The 20,574-nt window shown below is 38.9% G+C and overlaps 1 protein-coding gene across 21 annotated transcripts in view; it reads left to right on the top strand.

Annotated features, from left to right (window-relative positions):
• Positions 1 to 20,574, top strand: part of F8 (coagulation factor VIII) — a 145,543-nt gene that overhangs the window by 13,750 nt on the left and 111,219 nt on the right. For all 21 annotated transcript variants that reach the window (XR_011434836.1, XR_011434834.1, XR_011434835.1 and 18 more), the window contains exons 2-5: positions 3,622 to 3,743; positions 6,520 to 6,642; positions 12,138 to 12,350; positions 19,667 to 19,735. Coding sequence is in view for 12 of the 21 variants with exons in the window: in XM_001498904.5 (XP_001498954.2) it covers positions 3,622 to 3,743; positions 6,520 to 6,642; positions 12,138 to 12,350; positions 19,667 to 19,735 (527 nt within the window). In the remaining 9 variants the exon portion in view is untranslated. The remainder of the gene's footprint in view (positions 1 to 3,621; positions 3,744 to 6,519; positions 6,643 to 12,137; positions 12,351 to 19,666; positions 19,736 to 20,574) is intronic.

Genomic DNA, 20,574 nt, shown 5'->3' with positions numbered 1-20,574 from the left:
ATTTCTGTGTGCTAAGAACGAACAATCCCAAAAGGAAATTAACAATTCCATTTACAATAGCATCAAAAAGAAAAAAATCCTTAGGAATTAACTTAATAAGGTGGTAAAAGACTTATACAATGAAAACTACACAACATTTCTGAAAGAATTTAAAGAAGACATAAATAAATGGAAACACATCCCATATTCATGGGTTGGAAGACTCAATAGTGTTAAGCTGTCAATACTACCCAGAGAGATCTATAGATTTAATAAATCCCTACCAAAATCCAAATGTTTTTGCCAAAACAGAAAAACTCATGCTAGAATTCATATGGAATCTCAAGGGATCCTGAATAGACAAAATAATCCTGAAAAAGTTGGAAGACACACTTTCTGATTTCAACCCTTACTACAGTCATCAAAACAGTGTGGTACTGGAATAAACACAGACCTATAGACCTATAGACCACTGGAGTAGAATAGAGAGTCTAGAAATAAACCCTCACATATATGGTCAAATGATTTTCCACAAGGGTTCCAAGACCATTCAATGGGGGAAAAGACAGTCTTTTCAACAATAGTGCTGGGAAGACTAGATATCTACATGCAAACAAATGAGATTGGATCTTTAACTTTTACCATATATAAAAATTAACTCAAAATAGATCAAAGGCCTAAATATAAGAACTAAAACTATAAAACTCTTAGAAGAAAACATAGGGCAAAAGCTTCATGACATTGGATCTGGCAATGATTTCTTGGATATGACACCAAAGGCATAGGCAACAAAAGAAAAAAATAGACAAGTTTCACTTAATGAAAAATAAAAATTTTGTGCGTCATAAGACACTATCAACATAATAAGAAAGGAACTCACAGAATGCAAGAAAATATTTACAAATCATATATCTGGTAAGGGATTAGCATTCAGAATATATAGAGAACTCCTTAAAACTCAACAAGAAAGCAGACAGGGGCTGGCTCCATGGTGTAGTGGTTAAGTCTGACGGGCTCTGCTTCAGTGACCTGGGTTCGTGGGTTTGGACTCTGGGCATGGACCTGCACCACTCATCAGCCATGCTGTGGCAGTGACCCACATATAAAGTGGAGGAAGACTGGCAAAGATGTTAGCTCAGGGCTAATCCTCCTAAATCAAAAAAAAAAAAAAAAAAAAGAGGAAGATTGGCAACAGATGTTAGCTCAGGGCTAATCTTCCTCAGCAAAGAAAAAAAACGAAAGCCAACAACCTAATTCAAAAATGGGCAAAGGACTTGAATAGACATTTCTCCAAAGAAGATATAGAAATGGCCAATAAGCACATGAAAAAATGCTCAATATCGCTTATTATTAGGAAAATGCAAATAAAAACTACAAAGAGATACCACCTCACACCCATTAGGATGGCTATTATAAAAAATAAAAACTCACAGAAAATAAGCATTAATGAGGATGTGGAGAAACTAAAACACCTGTGCACTGTTGGTGGGAATGTAAAATGGTACAGCTGCCGTGGAAAACAGTATGGTGGTTCCTCAAAAAAATTTTTTAAATCACCATATGATCCATCAATTCTGCTTCTGGGTATATACTCAAAATAATTGAAAGCAGGGTCTTGAAGAGATATTTGTACACCCATGTTCATAGCAGCATTATTCTTAATAACTAAAACATGGAAGTAAGTCCCAGAAGGTCACTGATTTTCCAATTTAGCAATTTTCACCATGTTTAGATTGCATTTTCCTTCCCTACCTCAGCATTCCCACTGAAGCCTTTATAAGAAAAAGCAAAATTTCTTATGGGAATGAGTTATTCTCTGGTGTGGCTGCTCCTGAAAGGAACACTGAGATTTTTGTTATTTCAGCATAGGATTGAGAAAGAAATAAGTAAGCAATAAATGACAGATGCCTTGTTATTGATTTCACATCCTGGTAATCCCAGGTATGGTGTGGCTTTCACTCCAAGCATGCTAATACCCACAATCAGAAGCTGCCTCTCCTTCCCCCCGCTTTATCCTCATTGTCGTTTGTAACAAGGGAGTATATGTCTTACTGGCTGATGTTTGGCGTTCCTTCTTCAGTGACTCCCCCCGCCCCATGCTGAGAATATCCACCATTTATTTGTGCTGTCCTTCATCTGTCACATCTCCTGCTTTTCAAAAGCCCCTGAAGGACAGCAAGACATAAGAAACAACACCCACTGCACATCTAATTATATATCTTTAAAAATCTCTCCTTTTCCATACTTATATCTAATGTGTGTTTTGTGATGACACAGTGGCACGTAGTATATGGTTTATAAGTGAATGGATATACATCTGTGGGGAGTGAATGCTCAAATTTTTTGGACTAATTGAGTGTTGGAGACCAGGATCTACACATTAAAGCTTTCTTCCTGGGCAGGAGCCTTGCTTTCTCCACATGAATCTTCATTACTCAAATGTCCATACCTTGTGCCTATGCTCCCCTGGATTGTTGGAACAATACCAATTGGTAAAATCTGGTGAGAGGTAAGGATTAGACATCCAGAATCATAAGCCAAGAAGAGAGGCACTCTGTGGCATATAGAAAACTGCAGAACTACTCCAGGGGGTACAAAAATGATCAGCACATGAAAACCAGTGGGTGGAAATAGTCACCTTCAACCACTTTGTATTTTCTACCAACTCACCTGGGGCCTTTTTCACTAGGATTCACATTGTCCTTTTGATTACTCAACTTAGACTGGGCCCCAAGATACAACCACCTTCACCTAAAAGAGTTTTAATAACTGAGGCAAAGAATATCAGCTGGGTAACATTTATATAATTAATTATAAAATTTATGATTCAGTAACTGATCCATGAATAAAGGGATAATTTGGAGTATCTGACTGGAGACAAGAATGAGCATTAATGGAAGATTGACTCTAAATTACAGCTCCTGGCATCAGTAGATCTCAATATAGATAGTCTTCTTAGGAAGGTAATTTTCTCTGTGACATTCCTGGTGTCCCTAAGAAAGGAAGTATAATTTTAGGTACATACTGACAAATTTGAATACGAGGTACTTAGATGAAAGTTATAGTTTGTTTTAGAGATGAAACTGAATGATGTTGTAGTTATTGCTTTGGCAAAGGATTTTTGGCTGATGCAGTGCATGGGTAACAATTTTACAATTTAGCTTATCATATGGCACCTAATGTATCAGGTCACTTTTGAAAACAATGTTTTCGTTTGATAGATGTTAGTGATTGTCTTGGTCTGTACAGCGTGCTATAACAAAATAACATAAACTAGGCGGCTTATAAACAGACATTTATTTCTCACTGCTCTGGAGGCTGGAAGTCCAAGATGAAGGTTCCTGCAGATTTGGTGTCTGGTAAGGGCTCTCTTCCTGGTTCATAGATGGCCATCCTTTCATTGTAACTTCACATCATGGAAGAGGTGAGAGATCTTTCTGGGGTCTCTTTTATAAGGGAACTAGTCCCATTCATGAGGGCTCTGCACACATTCAGTCTATAGCAGGGATTCATATACAACTTCCAATTTGCCTTGTTAACAATAGAGGAGAGTAGGATGGAAGCATTACTTCCAGCTGCTTTTCAGAGTGAATTCAAAGAAAGGTCCACCAGAATGAATGACTTTTTCCTTTCTTCACACAGGTTTTCTCCTAGAGTGCCAAGATCTTTTCCATTCAACCCTTCAGTCATGTACAAAAAGACTGTGTTTGTAGAGTTCACAGATCATCTTTTCAACATTGCCAAGCCCAGGCCACCATGGATGGGTAATGTAAACCATATTACCTATTTTTTATGAACCTGGGTATCTTATTTCCTAGCAAAGATTCCCCAGTCTTGGAGCTGCAATTGAAGAGGGCAACTGCCAAAGAGAATGTTCTCTTGGCCAGGCTTCCCTTACTACCATCTCTCAGGGAAATACACTGGCTGAATGTTGTCAATCTTTTTGTTTGTTCTCTAGATGTTAGAGTGCCCTAGGTCTTAGACCTGGGTTCATTTTATTTTCTCTCTACCTTCATCCCCTAGCTGATCTTATACAGTCTCATAGCTTTAAAATATCATCTATATGTCAGTAACTCCCAAGTTTATATCCTTAGTTCAGACTGCTTGCTTGGTATCTCCATTTAGATGTCAAATAAGCATGTAACAAGATGTTAGGATGAGACATTTCCTACCTTAGAATTATTGCTGAGAATTGTAGGTGACTGGTATCCCTAAATTCTAGAGATATCAGCCCACCTATTCAGGGCTTATTCAGGTAGTGGGCCCAAATTGGTTCTGTAACCCTTAGACCATCATGCACCTCCAGCCTGTATAAAAGAAGACTAGGAACTTATGAGGGAGTTTAAATCGAAGGATTTCTTTGGAAAGCATTTTTGGTGTTTTGTATGTCCTCTGCCCCACGTGGGGAGGGAGGCCTCCTTCTCAAGCTGTAGGGAAGGAGGCTTCAGGAGAACCAGTTAGAAGACTTGACATAGGACCTCTAGAGCTTGGGAGACAGACCAATGCCTGGTTTTTTATCTGGAAAAACTTTCAAGGCCAGAGTCTTGGGGGAACTTCCCCTGATGGCATAATAAGGAGAGTGGGCTACAGTGGAAGCTAACTGCACTGCCACTGTTTAGGTGTGAGGCCAGGAAGGTCGCAGGATAAGACATCTCAAGAAGACTCTGCCTGAGAGGTCTTCCTGGCAGAGCTAGGTGACCCCAAAAGAAAAGTGATTGTACTGCCAGAAGCAGAAACTGAGAGGAGAGATACAAGTGACAGCTGCAGAGGGCATATCCTATGCCAGAGGGAGGTGGAGTGGGTTGTCCCCATATTGGGAGGGAGAAAGTCTCAAAAGAACTCATATAAGAAAGAGCCAGAATTTTGGCATGTGCCACAACCAGGAGTTGCCAAAGCCATATTACCATTGCTCCTTCCAAGAAAGATCTTGTCATCATACCTATGGTTCCACCCCTGTCCTTTTCCCACTAGCTCCAACCTTAGAGGGTCCAGAGGCAGTAAGGTGAGTTGGGGAGGAGGATTAGGAAAGGAAGGTGAGAAAGCAGTGACGCTGCCAACCAAACAACCTTTTTGCATTACAGGTTTCTGAGCCTGTCAGAACTTAGCTGGAGGAGGGAGGGACCCTTAAATGCCAGGGGACATAAAAAATTTGATATTAGACTTCACTGGGCTTATTAGTATATAAAAATGATACTGTTAATATGTGAAGGCCTCTGGAAAAACTTGGAGATTGTTTAAAGTGCAAGAAAGGGAAATTCCACATAACACAATTAAAAACTGTGAAAAATAAAGCTATTTTATGTTTTCATCCCATTGAATCCAGTTCATTCAATAAACCACTTGTAGGCATCTTATACTTAATACATCTATAAGTTAGAAGTCTTGATTTTCCTCTTAATTTTCTGTGTCATGGCTTGACTACCATCCAGTCTCACAAACCAAAATCGGAGGAGTCATCCCTGGCTCCTCTCTCTCTTTTTTTTCTATCTCCAACATCCAATCCATCAGCAAGTCCTGTTGACTCTTTCTCCTAAACAAGTTCCAAGTCTGCTTACTTCTTGTAGATTCGAATTCACCCCAATTCCTGTGGCCTACAAAGTCCTACATGTTATGTTCCCTGCCTACCTCTATAACCTTACTTTCTATTACTCCTCCACTCATTCACTTTCTGTCAACCACATGTTACCCAACTATGCCAAGCTTATTCTTGTCTCGGGACTTTTGCATTTGTTCTATCTGCCTTGAATGCTCTTCCACTAGATCTTTGCAAATCATGCTTCTTTTTCGTTAGTCAGATCTCTGCTTAAATGCCATCTCCTTACAGAAGCCCTTCCTCACTACTATGTTTAAAATATCCTCCAAAAAAAATCCTCTAGGGCCTGGCCTGGTGGCCGAGTGGCTAAAGTTCCTCACGCTTTGCTTTGGCAGCCCAGGTTCACAGATTCGGATCCTGGGTGTGGACCTACTCCACTCATCAGCCATGCTGTGGTGGTGTCCCACATACAAAATAGAGGAAGATTGGCACAAATGTTAGCTCAGGGCTAATCTTCCTCAAGCAAAAAATGAAGAGAATTGGCAATGGATGTTAGCTCAGGGTGAATCTTCCTCAAAAAAAAGAAAATCCTCTACCTCCCGTCTCAGCATTTTCTAGCACACCACCATCTTTTATAGCATTTATAACAAACTGAAATTTTCTTATTTCTTTACATGCTTAATCTCCCTGGAATGTGATATCCATGATCTGTCTTGTTCACTACTCCATCTCCTGTGCCTGGGACAGTTCCTAGAATATAGTAGGAACTCAATTATTAGTTGAATGAATGAATGCATTGAATGAATTGCCAGAAATCTGTCCTCAGAACAACAATGAGGCTGAGCTGGTGATAGTAGTTTATGCATTCATTCATTCAACTACTACGTTTTATTAATAATCACAGACGCATGATTCTCCACTGTGGCTTTGATCATCACTTCTGTAATAACAGGTTTTCTGGAGTGCTACCCTCCAAGTGACCTTTGGGGGACATGTCATTCTTTCAGGTCTACTGGGTCCTACTATCCGGGCTGAGGTTTATGATACAGTGGTGATTACACTTAAGAACATGGCTTCTCATCCTGTCAGTCTTCATGCTGTTGGTGTATCCTACTGGAAAGCTTCTGAAGGTGAGTCAAATGCCTTCCTATTGTCCTGTCAGCCTATGGATAGAAGAGTATTGAATACAAGGTCATGAAGCTAGTGAATGATAGAGTCAGGATTCAAACCTAGGCCCATTTCCTGAAGTCAAGAACATTGTCATTTTAGTCTAAGCCTCAAAGTTCTCCCTTGGGGAGCCAGGCCACAGAACCTAAAAATCCTACTTCATCTGCCTTCCTGTGCCCATAAAACTTCCTAGGGAGAGTCAAGCTTCATGGTATGGAGGTAAAATGGAATTCTCCTTCTTTTTCCTTAGATTCTGACTTTCCAGATATTTCCTCTCCCGTCCCTCACCCCAATTTCTAAATATGAATGCCACCATGTGATGAGAGCCAACTAGAAGAAGGACAAGCCAACTTCATTAAAACAACCAACCTGTTTGGCCACAGTCCCCACTTCAACTAGCTGCTCCTAAACCTTCACAATGCAGGAAGGAGTGAAGGGGGTGTCACAATTGATGATGATATTGTCCAGACCATGGCCTATATAGATCAAGAAGATTCAAGCAAATCGTTAATAAAGTATTGCGGCTCATGCCCTATGTTTTAAAGCCTAACTGTGCTTACATATTGACTAATTTTTCATTCTGAAATCGGAAGGCCTTAATTTTCAGGGTTGTACTCATGAGGCCATGAGTTTGGGGAAGATGATAGGAGGGGGCAGGCAGTATAGAGGAAAAGTTATGCCAGGTTCTGACTGGAGACTGGCAGGCTACTTCTATGAGGCTTATCCACTTGGGAACTTCCAGAACAAATCTAGGGGCATTTTAGAGCAGTCAGGGTTCTCACAATTCTGCAGCTGTGGGCTAAGCATAGCGATGACTCTTTTGCGCCCTAAACCTGGTGAGGTCTGGGAAAATGAATTATCTAATCTCTCACACGTGCATCCACAGCAATTCTTCCCAGGAACAACACAGTGAGGTATTGACCTCATGTGTATGTGATTTATGGTCCTATTACGAAACTGTATGTTTATGATCCATAGGCTCCTGGCCTTCTTAGGCTAGAGTGGGGGCCCCAGGATGTCAGTTAAATCTGTGATGATGTTGAGTATCATTTCACATACATGTTGATCGTTCTGATATCCTTTCGTAAAGTATTTGATCAAGTGTTTAAGTGTTTATCCTGTTAAAAAAATGTTTATCTTTTTCTTATTTATTTGTAGAGGTAATTTATATATTCTGAATACAAATCCTTGGATAGATATAAATATTTGCATACCTTCTTCCAGTCTGTGGCTTGAATGTTTACTCTATTAATAACTTTCTTGGTAAACAGAAGTTCTTAAAGTTAATGAAGCACAAAAAAATTGTCACATTTTTTTCTTTTAGGTTAGAGCTTTGTGTCCTGCTTTCCTTTAGAAGTTTTATTATTTTACCTTTCACATTTAGGTCTGTGATCCATGTCAAATTGATTTTTGTGTACAGTTTCCCCATAGCATTTTTAAGCAGCTTTATTGAGGTGTAACTTACATAACACAAAATCCACTCATTTAAATTAGTTTGATGACTTTTAATAAATTTAGACAGTTATGCAGCCATCACCAAATCCAGCTTTAGAACTTCTGTCGCTTCACAAAGTTCTCTCTTTGCGGTTCAAGCCCCATTCCCACTCCCAGTCCCAGACAACCTCTGATCTGCCTTATCTCTCGATAGCTTTGCAAGCCTGTCATTTTTATATCCAACTCTAGTAAGTTGTACCACTGTTCAGCAAATAGTCATCCCCTCCCCGGGAGTAGGAGGAGTACATTTCCCCACCATATTGATGTTGGACTTGGCCATATGACTTGCATTGGCTAATAGAATCTAAAAACACATGATGTAAGCCAAGATAGATGGTTCATATGAAATATCTGTCAAAGGAGCCAGAATAGGAGTGAAAAGCAGGTCCAAGGAAATTTCAAGTTTGATCTTGAGCTGAAAATGGAAGCCCAGTGCTAGAGAAATGTTTCTAATTTCTTTTCTGGACAAGTTGGGTTCTGAGAGACCAACCCAGGCTGTAAGTAGGTCCACAAAATGAGGCTCTGAGTAGTAATGAGATGAGGTTGGCCAGGAGCTGCAAAACTTTGAGGGAGATCTGAAAGACAGCATGGGGGCATACAAGTCAAGGAGCATTGACCCAAAGCAGCTGAGCATAGATCAGGTAAAGGAAAAACAGCTGGAGGCACCAGAGAGCGGGGTGGAGTAGCCCCTGAAGCACAGCATTTGGCTTGTGGTAGAGCAGTTGTGCCCAGGGGTCACTGAGCTATGGCTCTCCAGGACTGAGACTAACAAAAATCCTTGGCATGGGGACTCAGATTGTGTGTCTTAACTCCTACTGGACACACAGGAATTTGGGATGTCTGAGCAGGCTAGCTTCTGGGGGCCTAGGCTAGGCCTGGGGCAAGTTTGACCCACCAGCTGCAGGGGGTTGAATAGAGGGTTATCTAAGACAGACAGTACAGCAGAGGCTGAGCAGAGAAAGGATGCAGGTACAAGGCCATAGACAGACACCAGGGGACACAAGCGGATTAGGGCTGGGGGTAGGAGGTGGAGACCAAAGAGACTCCCACAGCCTCTGGGGCTAGGTATTTGGATAAACTACCCAGCAGTTGTTACTCTTGGCTACTGAGAGCACATTGCTTCCTGAGACAGCTGTCAACTTCAAAACACCTGGTTGCTCATTTTCACAATGCCCTAGTATGGTGGTTTTAAAACATGGTAGCAGATGCCTTGACACTCCTTCCGTAGAAAACTGGAATCTGTATTTCTTCCCCTTTAATCTGTGTGGGCTTGTAACTGCTTTGACCAATAGCGTATGGCAGAAGTGATGCTATGTGACTTTTGAGGCTGAGTCATAAAAGAACGTGCTGCTTCTGTCTTGTCTGTGGGAACATCCACTCTTAGAGTCCTGAGATGCCATGGAGGAAGCCTTATGCCCCAAGGTCTTGATGCTTTGAGGAAGCTCAAGCCAAATACAAAGGCCATATGTAGCTGCGCTGGTTGACAGTCCCAGCTGAATCCAGTTTTCAAGTCGTCCAAAGCCCGGCTACTAGATCTATAAGTGAAAAAGCCTGCAGATGATTCTAGCCCTCAGCTGTTTGAGTCATGCCAGCTGATGCCCCAGACATCGTGGGGAAGTTTGTTATGCAGTCTTCTCAAGAGGAAGCCTTATGATTTTCTCCTTGACTTTTCTCTTCATTGGGTATCTCAAGCCCAAAAGCACTTGAGAAAGCTTTGACTGGCTCAAGGGATGATTACAAAATAACTTTCTTTCAGAAGTGGATTTCTGTTGATTCAGTACACTCCTTAGGATATCTTCCATGCAAAAGTCACATTGGAAGCAGACAGGCACACTCCCTGAACTCTCAAGTATCCTAACAGGGTTGTTCCTCATATAATAGAAGATGAAAATTATACAAAACACATTCTGCCTAGAATATTTGCAGATGGCTGAAGTATAAGCTGAGATAAGTCTTAAATGGAGGCAAAGATCTTCCAAAGGAAATAAACATTAGTAGATATGTAAACATTAAGGGCTGTGCACAATGCTTTTTCCCAGGCACCACCTACTTCATTTGGTCTTCACAAATCACCTTTGTCTTTATTGAAGGATAGACCTTGTTACCAGCAACTTGAGAAGCCCCTGAAATTTCAAGTTCAAGCCTTCAACGTTCTGAGCATCACCTCCTATTTTTCCAGTTCTCATTCCCTTACTGCCCACTCCAACAATTCTTCCTTCTCATTGGGATCTACCATCCACTGACCCTACAATTTTTTCTCCATCTACCTTGCCTCATAAGTCTTCACTTCCCTCCTGGCCCAGCTTAGATGCCCTGGCTCATCACAACCATGGCACCCTTGCATGCACTCACAAGTTCCTGGCCTCCTTGATTTCCATTCTATTCACTTGACTAAACAACTACCCTGGTTAAATGTGTTCATCTATTTTACTAGTAACCAAGAGAATGGCCATAGTTGAAATAAAAATCACACAACCACATGGAATTGTATCAACGAGTTCATAATACCTCACCTCAAGTGGTCCTTCAGCACTGCCCGGCCGTCCTACTGCTACATTTCTCTCAGTCTATTCACTATCCCCCTCTCCAAGATGGCTCTAGTATTTTGCACATTCTTGGCCTCTCATCAAACCTCCCACACTCCTCTCCCAACCTTAGTATTAGGAAAAGGGGTATCTTTTTCCTAAAGAAATATTTTAAACAAAGAAAGGTGCAGGAAATAATATAGCAAACAAACATTTGCCATCACCCCACTTTGCCAAATCTTAACATTTTGCCATCTTTGCTTAATTTATTTTAAGAAATTAAACATTATAGATACAGTTGAAGCCCCTTCTGTAGTCCTCTATGATCCCCTCCATCCCTATCCAAATGTATCCACTATCCAGAATTTAATACCAACCCACGATCATACAGACATGTGAACCACACACTCCATCCTCAGGTGCCAGCTCAGGTTTTTTAAAATGTCCATCTGGCTCTGCTAAGCATATGCGTTGGTCTCCTTGTTGCTTCTAGATGAAGCTAACTGTCCCTAGTGCCTGCTGGAGGGGGTGCTCCTATACCCCAGAGAGGCTGACTTTACAGTGGAGACCACCCACCTGCACTTTGAAGATGGTCTTTGGCTGCTGAGAGTTTGTAGTAAAAATACGGACAGAGCAGGGGCATGCAGGTGTTTCTTGTGCTGCTCTGTTGGAGAAGTCCCTCTCTCAGATGTATATGTTATGGGATAAGATGGGGGTATAAATGAAGAGCACCCTGAATGCCTTGGGCTGCTCTGGGGTCCCAGAGACCATTATGAACCTGAGAAGCTATGTGAGTTGCTAGAAAAATGCTTCAGTGGAAGAATAAGTATTATGGTCAGTGCACCTTTAAATATTTTCTACTTTTGTTCACTGAAATTACCCAGAAGCATTGAAACTTCATTAACAATGAACACATACAGTGTTCAATTTAGAATAAAGGTTTCAGGCTAATCCAGGGGTCAATTTTAGCACCACTAAGTATGGGACAGCCAGAAAATATCTGCTCCTGATGTGATCTGCCCCTTCAGAGAAGAATCAAGTTAAAAACGTTTTTAAAAAATCCCTGTACATCACCCGTCCCTGACCCTTACTAGTGCTTATTAAAGAGTCTGGGACAAAGTACGAACCCAATGTATGTCTGTTGAGTTGAATTGACTTGAATTAGGTAAAAATATGTAATAATGGAAGCAATATTATTTGTTAGAATCTAGAAGTCTCAGTGAGAACCATTCAACCGCTGATGTTTGCACTAGTGGTCTAGAACTCCTCTGGAATATATGAGGCTTCTCCCCATTTATAGCTGCTGCTTCTTAGTTTTCCAAATTAAGCTGCAGAAAGGCTGTTTCTTGTGTAGAGTCTACTGGTGACAATAAACTTGATATGTTTTCTTGAGTGGTCAATGGACATAGAGAGGACAATTTTATCCCTTCTTGCTTTAGGTGCTGAATATGAAGATCAGACCAGCCAAAGCGAGAAAGAAGATGATAAAGTCATTCCTGGTGAAAGTTATACCTATGTCTGGCAGATCCTGAAAGAGAACGGTCCAATGGCCTCTGACCCTCCATGTCTCACCTACTCATATCTTTCTCATGTGGACTTGGTGAAAGACCTGAATTCGGGCCTCATTGGAGCCCTGCTGATTTGTAGAGAAGGTAAGTGTAAGAAAGGGTAAAAGTGAGTTGAAATAAGCAGGGAAGTACAAACGTCTGGATCTATTCGTGAAAAATAGCATTTGTGTTCTTTCATCTGAAAGAGGTTTCTTTTCCCTAGCATCAAGCCCGTGGAAGGGAGAATAATCCAGTCTCTGAGCGGAATAGACGCCCATCCTATATAGCCACAATGCACTCTAATAGTCAAGAAAAGCCAAGTTCTGGAATTAGGTCTCTTTTCTCAAAACACTTCTACTTTCTACTTCAAATGTCCTATGGATTGTCTCAGTAGTGCCTTTTGTAAATGTTGTGTTAGGTTCCTTGAAAGCTCCATGGAGGGAAAGACATCCAAGTGTGTGATCAATGGTGGAAACACCAGTTCAGGAGGTTAGTTTGTCATCTGTAACCCAAAAGCGTATAAAAATCTGAGAAAAGCAAGCATTTATTTATGTTTATAACTTGTTATTCTAAAAGTCATTTTAATTTTAACAAACCTGTTTTTAATTTATAGTTTAATAGTATAACTAAATTAGGGAAGTGAACTATGCATAATTTATTTTAATCCTAATTTTTTAATGGGGAAATCAGCTTCACTGGACTTTTTTGTGTTCCAGTTATCTATTATTGCATATCTCCACAATTTAGTGGCTTAAAACAACAACAACCATTTATAATTTCTCATGGGTTTTTTGGGTCTGTCATGGAATTTGGGAGTGTTTTGACTTCGGGGTCTGTCTCAGGGTTTCTTATGAGGTTGTAGTCAAATAGTGACTGGAGTTGAGATCATTCTGGAGGAAACTTTATTCACATGTCTGGTACCTAGGCTTGGAAGACTCAAAAAGCTGGAGCTCTCTCCACATGGTCCTTTCAGCATGGGAGCTACAGGGTCACCAGCCTTTTGTTTTTTTCCTTTTAAATAGACTATTTTTTAGAGAAGTTTTAGGTTCACAGCAAAATTGAGCAGAAAGTATAGAGAATTCCCTAATACCACCTGTCCCCCCCGCTCAGCCTCTCCCACTATCAAATTCCTGCACCAGAGTTGTACATTTGTTACAATCAGTGAACTTACATTGACACATTGTCACCCAATGTCCATAGTTTACATTAGGATTCACTCTTGCTGTTGTACATTCTATGGGTTTGGTCAAATGTATAAAGCCACGTATCCACCATTACAGCATCATACAGAATAATTTCACTGCCTTAACAATCCTCCGTGCTCCGTTTATTAATCGTTCCCTCTCCTTCCTGCTGGCAACCACTGATTTTTTTATTGTCTCCATAATTTTGCCTTTTCCAGAATGTCATATAGTTGGAATCACACACTATGCAGCCTTTTCATATTGGCTTCTTTCACTTAGTCATATGCATTTAAGGTTCCTCCATGTCTTTTCATGGCTTGATAGCTTGCTTCTTTTTAGCACTAAATAATATTCTATTGTCTGGATGTACCGCAATTTATTTACCTATTCACCTACTGAAGGATGTCTTGGTTACTTCCAAGTTTTGACAATTATGAATAAACCTGCTATAAACATCCATGTGTGGTTTTTTTATGTGGACATAGTTTTCAATTCTGGGTAAATACCAAGGAGTGCAATTGCTGCATCATATGGCAAGATTATGCCTAGTTTTGTAAGAAACCACCAAACTGCTTTCCAAAGAGGCTGTACCATTTTGCATTCCCACCAACAATGGATGAGAGTTCCTGTTGCTCCACATCCTCACTAGGATTTAGTGGTGTCAGTGTTTTGGATTTGGCCCATTCTCAAAGATGTGTAGTGATATCAAATTGTTTTAATTTGCATTTCCCTGATGACATATGATGTGGAGCATCTTTTCATAGGCTTATTTTGAATTTGTATATCTTCTTTGTTGAGGTGTCTGTTCAGGTCTTTTGCCCATTTTTTAATCAGATTGTTTGTTTTCTTACTGTTGAGTTTTAAGAGTTCTTTGTGCATTTTGGATAACAGTTCTTTATCAGATACATCTTTTGCAAATATTTTCTCCCAGTCTGTGGCTTTTCTTCTCTTTCTCCTCTGTGGCTTGTCTTCTCTTTCTCCTGAGTAGCCAGACCTCTTATATGGTGGCTCACGCTCAGTTTTTTTATATGATCTCTTTATTAACCTGACCTCAGAAGTCACACGTCATCACTTCCACCACATTCTATTTGTTAGAATGAGTCACTAAGGCCAGCCCATAGAAGAGGAGGGGAATTAGACTTTACCTTTTGATGGGAGGATAGGCAAAGAATATTTGAACGTGAACCACTGTACCCTTCCTGAATAATGATGATGTATACGATTCCAAAAAAATAAACCAAGAGGGGAGGAGGTAGAAGAAGAAGAAGAAGACCAGAAGAATTTGTACTAGTTTCATTTGGAAGCATGATCTGTCATATACTGAGTTCAGTTTCATAGCCATAATTTATGACAAAGTGCTAAAACCACAGTTTGTTATTTGTGGGATGCAAAGGCTAATAAAATAATAAAATCATCAAAACATGTGTTTATATAAAATATAAATAAATAAATTTAAAATCAAAAGAATTCTTTGACAGAGAATTGAATTAAAAAGTCAAGAGACATTCTAATTCTGGGTAAGATGGAGAAAACACATGCCACCCTTTATCTCCCATTGAACTTAACTATAGAACCTTGACAAAATGCACAGCCCAACCATTAGAGAACTCTAAAAAGCAAATGAAACAGGCAGAGCAGGAAAAGGCATCAAAATTCAAAGTACCACCGAATTAGTGGAGAATTTAACTTTTTATTCCCCTCCAGTATTCCCCAACCTGGTAGAGGATCTAAACAGACCTTTCCCAAAAGATACACAAATGGCCAACAAGTATATGAAAACGTGCTCAACATCACTAATAATCAGAGAAATGCAAACCAAAAAACCATAATGAGATATCAGTTCACACCTGTTAGGATGGATATTATCAAAAAGACAAGAGATAACAAGTGTTGGCAAGGATGTGGAGAAAAGGGAACCCTTGTGCACCGTTTGTGGGAATGTAAATTGGTATAGCCGCTATGGAAAACGGTATGGAGGTTCCTCAAAAAAACCAGACTAGAAATCCCACTTCTGGGTACATAGCCAAAAGAATTGAAATCAGGATCTCGAAGAGATATCTGCACTTCCATGTTCATTGCAGTACTATTCGCAATAGCCAAGGCTTGGAAGCAATTCAAGTGTCTATTGACAGACGAATGGATTAAAAAGCTGTAATATATATATATATATATCACAATCACATGGATATATAGATAATAATATACATATAATAATAGAGTATTAATGGAATATTATTCAGCCTTAAAAAATGAAGGAAGTCCTGCTGTTTACAAAAACATGGGTAAATCTTGAGGGCATTATGCTTTAGTGAAATAAGTCAGTAGCAGAAAGACAAATACTTAATGATTTCACTTATATGAAGTATCTAAAATAGTCATAAAATAGTCTAAAATTCTCATAGAAACAGAGAATGGTTGTCAGGAGGTATGGTAGGGGAAATAATGAGTTGTTACTCAAAGGATATAAAGTTTCAGTTAAGCTAGATAAATTAGTTCTAGAGATCTGCTGTATATCATATTGCCTATAGTTAACGATACAGTATTATACACTTCAAAATTTGTTAAGAGGGTAGATCTCATTTAAGTGTGCTTAACCCCCCCCCCCCCCACACACACACTCACACACACACACCCCCCAAGAGACAAGGAAACTCTGGGAAGTGTTGGATATGTGTATTACCTTGATTTGGTGATGGTATCATAGGTGTTTTCATACGTCCAAACTCATCAAATTATACATGTTAAATATGTGCAGCTCTTTGTATATCAATTATATGTCAATAACGCTATTATAAAATAAATTATATTCTATGTACTATCAATGAATAACTGGAAACCAAAATTTAAGAAAGAATAATGTTTGCAATAGCTCAAAAAATTGAAAATTTAGATGTAATTCTAACAAAACATATATATTGTATGGTGAAAACAATCAAGAAGACCTAAATAAACAGAGAGACATACTGTGTCCATGAACTGTAAGATTCAACATAGCGATGATCTCAATTCTCCCCAATCTATAGATTTAATGTAACACCAATAAATATCCCAAGATTTTTTCTGTAGCTATAGACAAGCTCATTCTGAAATTTATAAGAAAAGGCAAAAGTACTAGATTAGCTAAAATGATTTTGAAAAAGAAGCATAAATTTTGGGGAATAATCCTCGATTTTACAATTTATTACAAAGCTGCAGTAATCATAACATGTATTGGTTAATGGAATAGACCCATAGATTATTGGAACAGAATATAGAGTCCAGAAAGATCCACACAAGTGTTCCCAATTGATTTGGTGTCAAAACAATTCAATGGAAGAAGGATAGTCTTTTCAACAAATGGTGTTGAACAATTGGACATCTATATGCAATGATCCTAAACTTTACTACTTATACAAAGATCAACTCAAAATGGACTGTAGGTCTAAATGTAATATGTAAAACCATAAAACTTTTAGGAAACATAGCAGAAAATCTTCATGACCTGGGGTTAGGAGAAGGGTTCTGAAAAGACACCAAATTAATAAATTTGAATTCATCAAAATTAACAACTTTTGCTTTATAAAAAAATACTGTTAAGAGAATGAAAAGACAAGCTACACACTGGGAGAAAATATTTGCCAATCACATATCTGGCCAGGGACTTATATCCATAATATATAACATGCTCTCAAATCTCAACAATAAGAAGCAACCCAATTTTTTAAATGGGCAAAAGATTTAAATAGATACTTCACCAAGGAAGATATACAAGTGGCAAATAAGTACATGAAAATATGCTCAATGTCATTGGCAACTAGAGAAATGCATCTTGAAATGCACAGTGAGATACTGCTACATACTTATTAGAATAGCTAAAATAATAATTTAAAAATTGTCAAGTATGCTGGCGAGAATGCAGAGCAACAAGAAATCTCATACATTGTTGGTGGAGATTCATAATCATATAGCCACTCTGGAAAACAGTTTGGCAGTGTAATATTGTGATTTATAATAAGAAATATGTATTTGATCTTTGTCCAGCTCCTGGCAGAGCTCCTGAAATCCTTGGAATTTCCTATACTGAGATTGATAAAGGTTTCTTTTGTTATCTTAATGAGGTGACTTTTGGAAGGCATTTGCCCATGGACCCAACCCTGTGATTAGAGGGCTGGAACTTTCAGTGCCATCCCCTGACCTCTGGAGAGGGGAGAGGGGCAAGGGGCTAGAGATTGAGTTCAATCACCAACGGTCAATGATTTAATCAATCGTGCCAATGTAATGAAGCCTCCATAAAAACCCAAAAGGACAGGCTTCAGAGAGCTTTCAGGTTGGTGAACACGAGGAGATTTTGAGAGAGTGTCCCACCCAGAGAGGGCATGGAATGTCCACGCCCTTTCCCCATGCCTTGCCCTATCCATCTCTTCCATCTGGCTGTTCCTCGGTTATATCCTTTTATAATAAACCTGTGATCTAGTGAGTAAAACGTTTCTCTGAGTTCCGTGAGCTGCTCTAACAAATTAATCAAACCCATGGAGGAGGTTTTGGGAACCTCCCATCTATAGCTAGTCGGTCAGAAGCATGGTGACAACCTGGGCTTGCAACTGGAGTCTGAAGTGGGGAGAGGGGGAAGTCTTGTAGGACTGAGTCCTTAACCTGTGGGATATGATGCTATCTACAGGTGGATAGGGTCAGAACTGAGTTGAACTGTAGGACACCCAGCTGCTTTCCAAGAATTGCTTGGTGGTGGAGAAAAACTTGCACACACTGGAATTGGTGTCAGAGTTGTAGGCAGTTTCTCACAAAGGTAAATATACACTTGATTTCCATTCCTGGGTATTTACCCTAGACAAATGAAAGCATTCACACAAAAATCTGTACATGAATGTTCACAGCAGCTTTATTTGTAATAGCCGAGAACTGGAAACAACCTAAATGTCCTTCAACAAGTGAATGGTTAAGCAAACTGGTGAATCCATACCATGGAATACTACTCAGCAAAAAAACAGAACAAAGTACTGATACATGCAACAAAATGGATGAATCTCAAAGACATTATACTGAGTAAAAAAGCCAGTCTCAACAGGTTATATATTGTATGATTCCGTTTATACGACATTTTCAAAAATACACATCTATAGTGATGGAGAACAGATCAGTGGTTGCCAAGGGTATGCTGATACATATGACTATATGTATGTGTGTGTGTGTGTGTGTGTGTGTGTGTATATATATATATATATATATCTAAGACTATATTTGTGGGACTATAAGGAGATAGAAGGAGGGAGTTTTTGGGATGTTGGCATTGTTCTGTATCCTGATGGTGGTAGGTTCATGAATCTATACCTGTATTAAAATCCATAGCCATATACAAAAAAAGTAAAAGAAAAGTCAATTTCACTATTTGATAATTTTAAAAATAAAATAAGAATTAAAATGTTTTCAGACAGCTTTAAGTGTATTTTAAATTTGTATGGGTGAGTTACTTTCTTCGTCCAATCTAATTTTTACTTTCCAAACATCAAGGCTACAAGAAAGAGCAAAAGAGAACATCCTAAACAAAAATATTCCTACTCAAAATAAGCCTACAAAGAGAACTTCCCAATCAAATGAAGACATGCAATGCTAAGAAAGACAATCAACAAATTCAACAGTTAAAGAATGAAGCAAGCTCATGTGTAACATTAACAACTTTAAATATCAATATATATGGTGTTCATTTAAAGTGTGAGTATAGGTGTTTAATACGGACAGTTGTTATTTTGCTCATAACTTTTTGCTTATTTACAGTTGCAGAAGTAAAAAAAGTTAAAAGCATGATAGAAATTCTCTATATTAATTGCCTATATGCACATTTTTCATGAACAGTGTGTATGGTTTTTGTAGTTTTTTCTTTTTCTTTTATATTTGTTCTGAATACATACATATATATGAAATATGATTAAATGGGCTTATATTTTGTATGTCTTTTTAATTTCGAGTTTTTAGTAATTCATTTTTATTGTATTTTACAAAGAAGTGGTCTGCAGCAAATTTGAAATTAAAAAAAAGTCCTTTACCCCAAATAGTTTTAGAAGCACTGGTATGGGAGATCTGACACCAAAGAAACAGTGTTGTGGTAGAGTTAACAGGAGACCAAGAGACCAAGGACTACATTCGTGCCTACTCACGTGGTTTATGAGGTAGTGTCTCCTCCTAGTGGCAATTTCCTACAATAGGGTTTTCAATGGAAGATAAATGCCCTCACTTCTTTTTCAGGGAGCCTGGCCAAAGAAAGGACACAGACCTTGCATGAATTTGTACTGCTTTTTGCTGTATTTGATGAAGGTTAGTGAGCTTCAATCTGAATTTTGGGCTCCTGAAATAAATCAAATATATTAATTTAATCTGGTACTTGAGAATGAGGGCTACCATTATAGAGGAAGTGATTATAGAAAGATCATAAACTACATTACTGTTTAGGAATGAAGGAGATGGGGTTGAAATGAATTCCAAGAAAATGAGTTCGATTGGCAGCTATGAGGTTAGGAGATAGAGGAGCTGGGTAACAGGTTGGCCTCATTCCCCTCCTTAAAGCCATCAACAAAGAGTTTTTGCTCTACTTTATACGTATTTCCTCTTATCTTTTAAAGAAAACTTTAATAAAAATTGTATACATTTAAGGTGTACAACATGATGATTTGATATACATATCCATAGTGAAATGATTACTACAGTCAAGCTAATTAACATATCATCTCCTTGCATAGTTACCATTTTTGTGTGTGTGATGAGTGTGCCTGAAATCTAGTTTCTTAGCATATTTCCAGTGTTTAATATAGTATTATTAACTATAGTCATCATGCCTGTACAGTAGATCCCTGGAACTTATTCATCTTAAAACTGAAACTTTGTACCCTTTGACAAACATCTCCCCATTTCCCCCACCCCCTAGCCCTGGCAACTATGATTCTGCTCTCTGCTTCTGTGAGCATATCTTCTCTTATCTTCATCTCTTACTTCTTTCAAGTAAGTTTTAAGTGACTTTGACAAATTACTTAACCTCTCTGTGTCTCAGTTTCCTCACATTTAAAGTTGAAATAATAGTACTTTTTCAGTGGGATAGTTGTGAGCATTAAGTGAGTGATTTCAATTAAGTAACTTAGACCACTACGTGGCACAGAATA

Source organism: Equus caballus, chromosome X, assembly GCF_041296265.1.
Source record: "Equus caballus isolate H_3958 breed thoroughbred chromosome X, TB-T2T, whole genome shotgun sequence".
Taxonomy (NCBI): Eukaryota; Metazoa; Chordata; class Mammalia; order Perissodactyla; family Equidae; genus Equus; species Equus caballus.
This window is presented reverse-complemented; position numbering and strand designations above follow the sequence as displayed.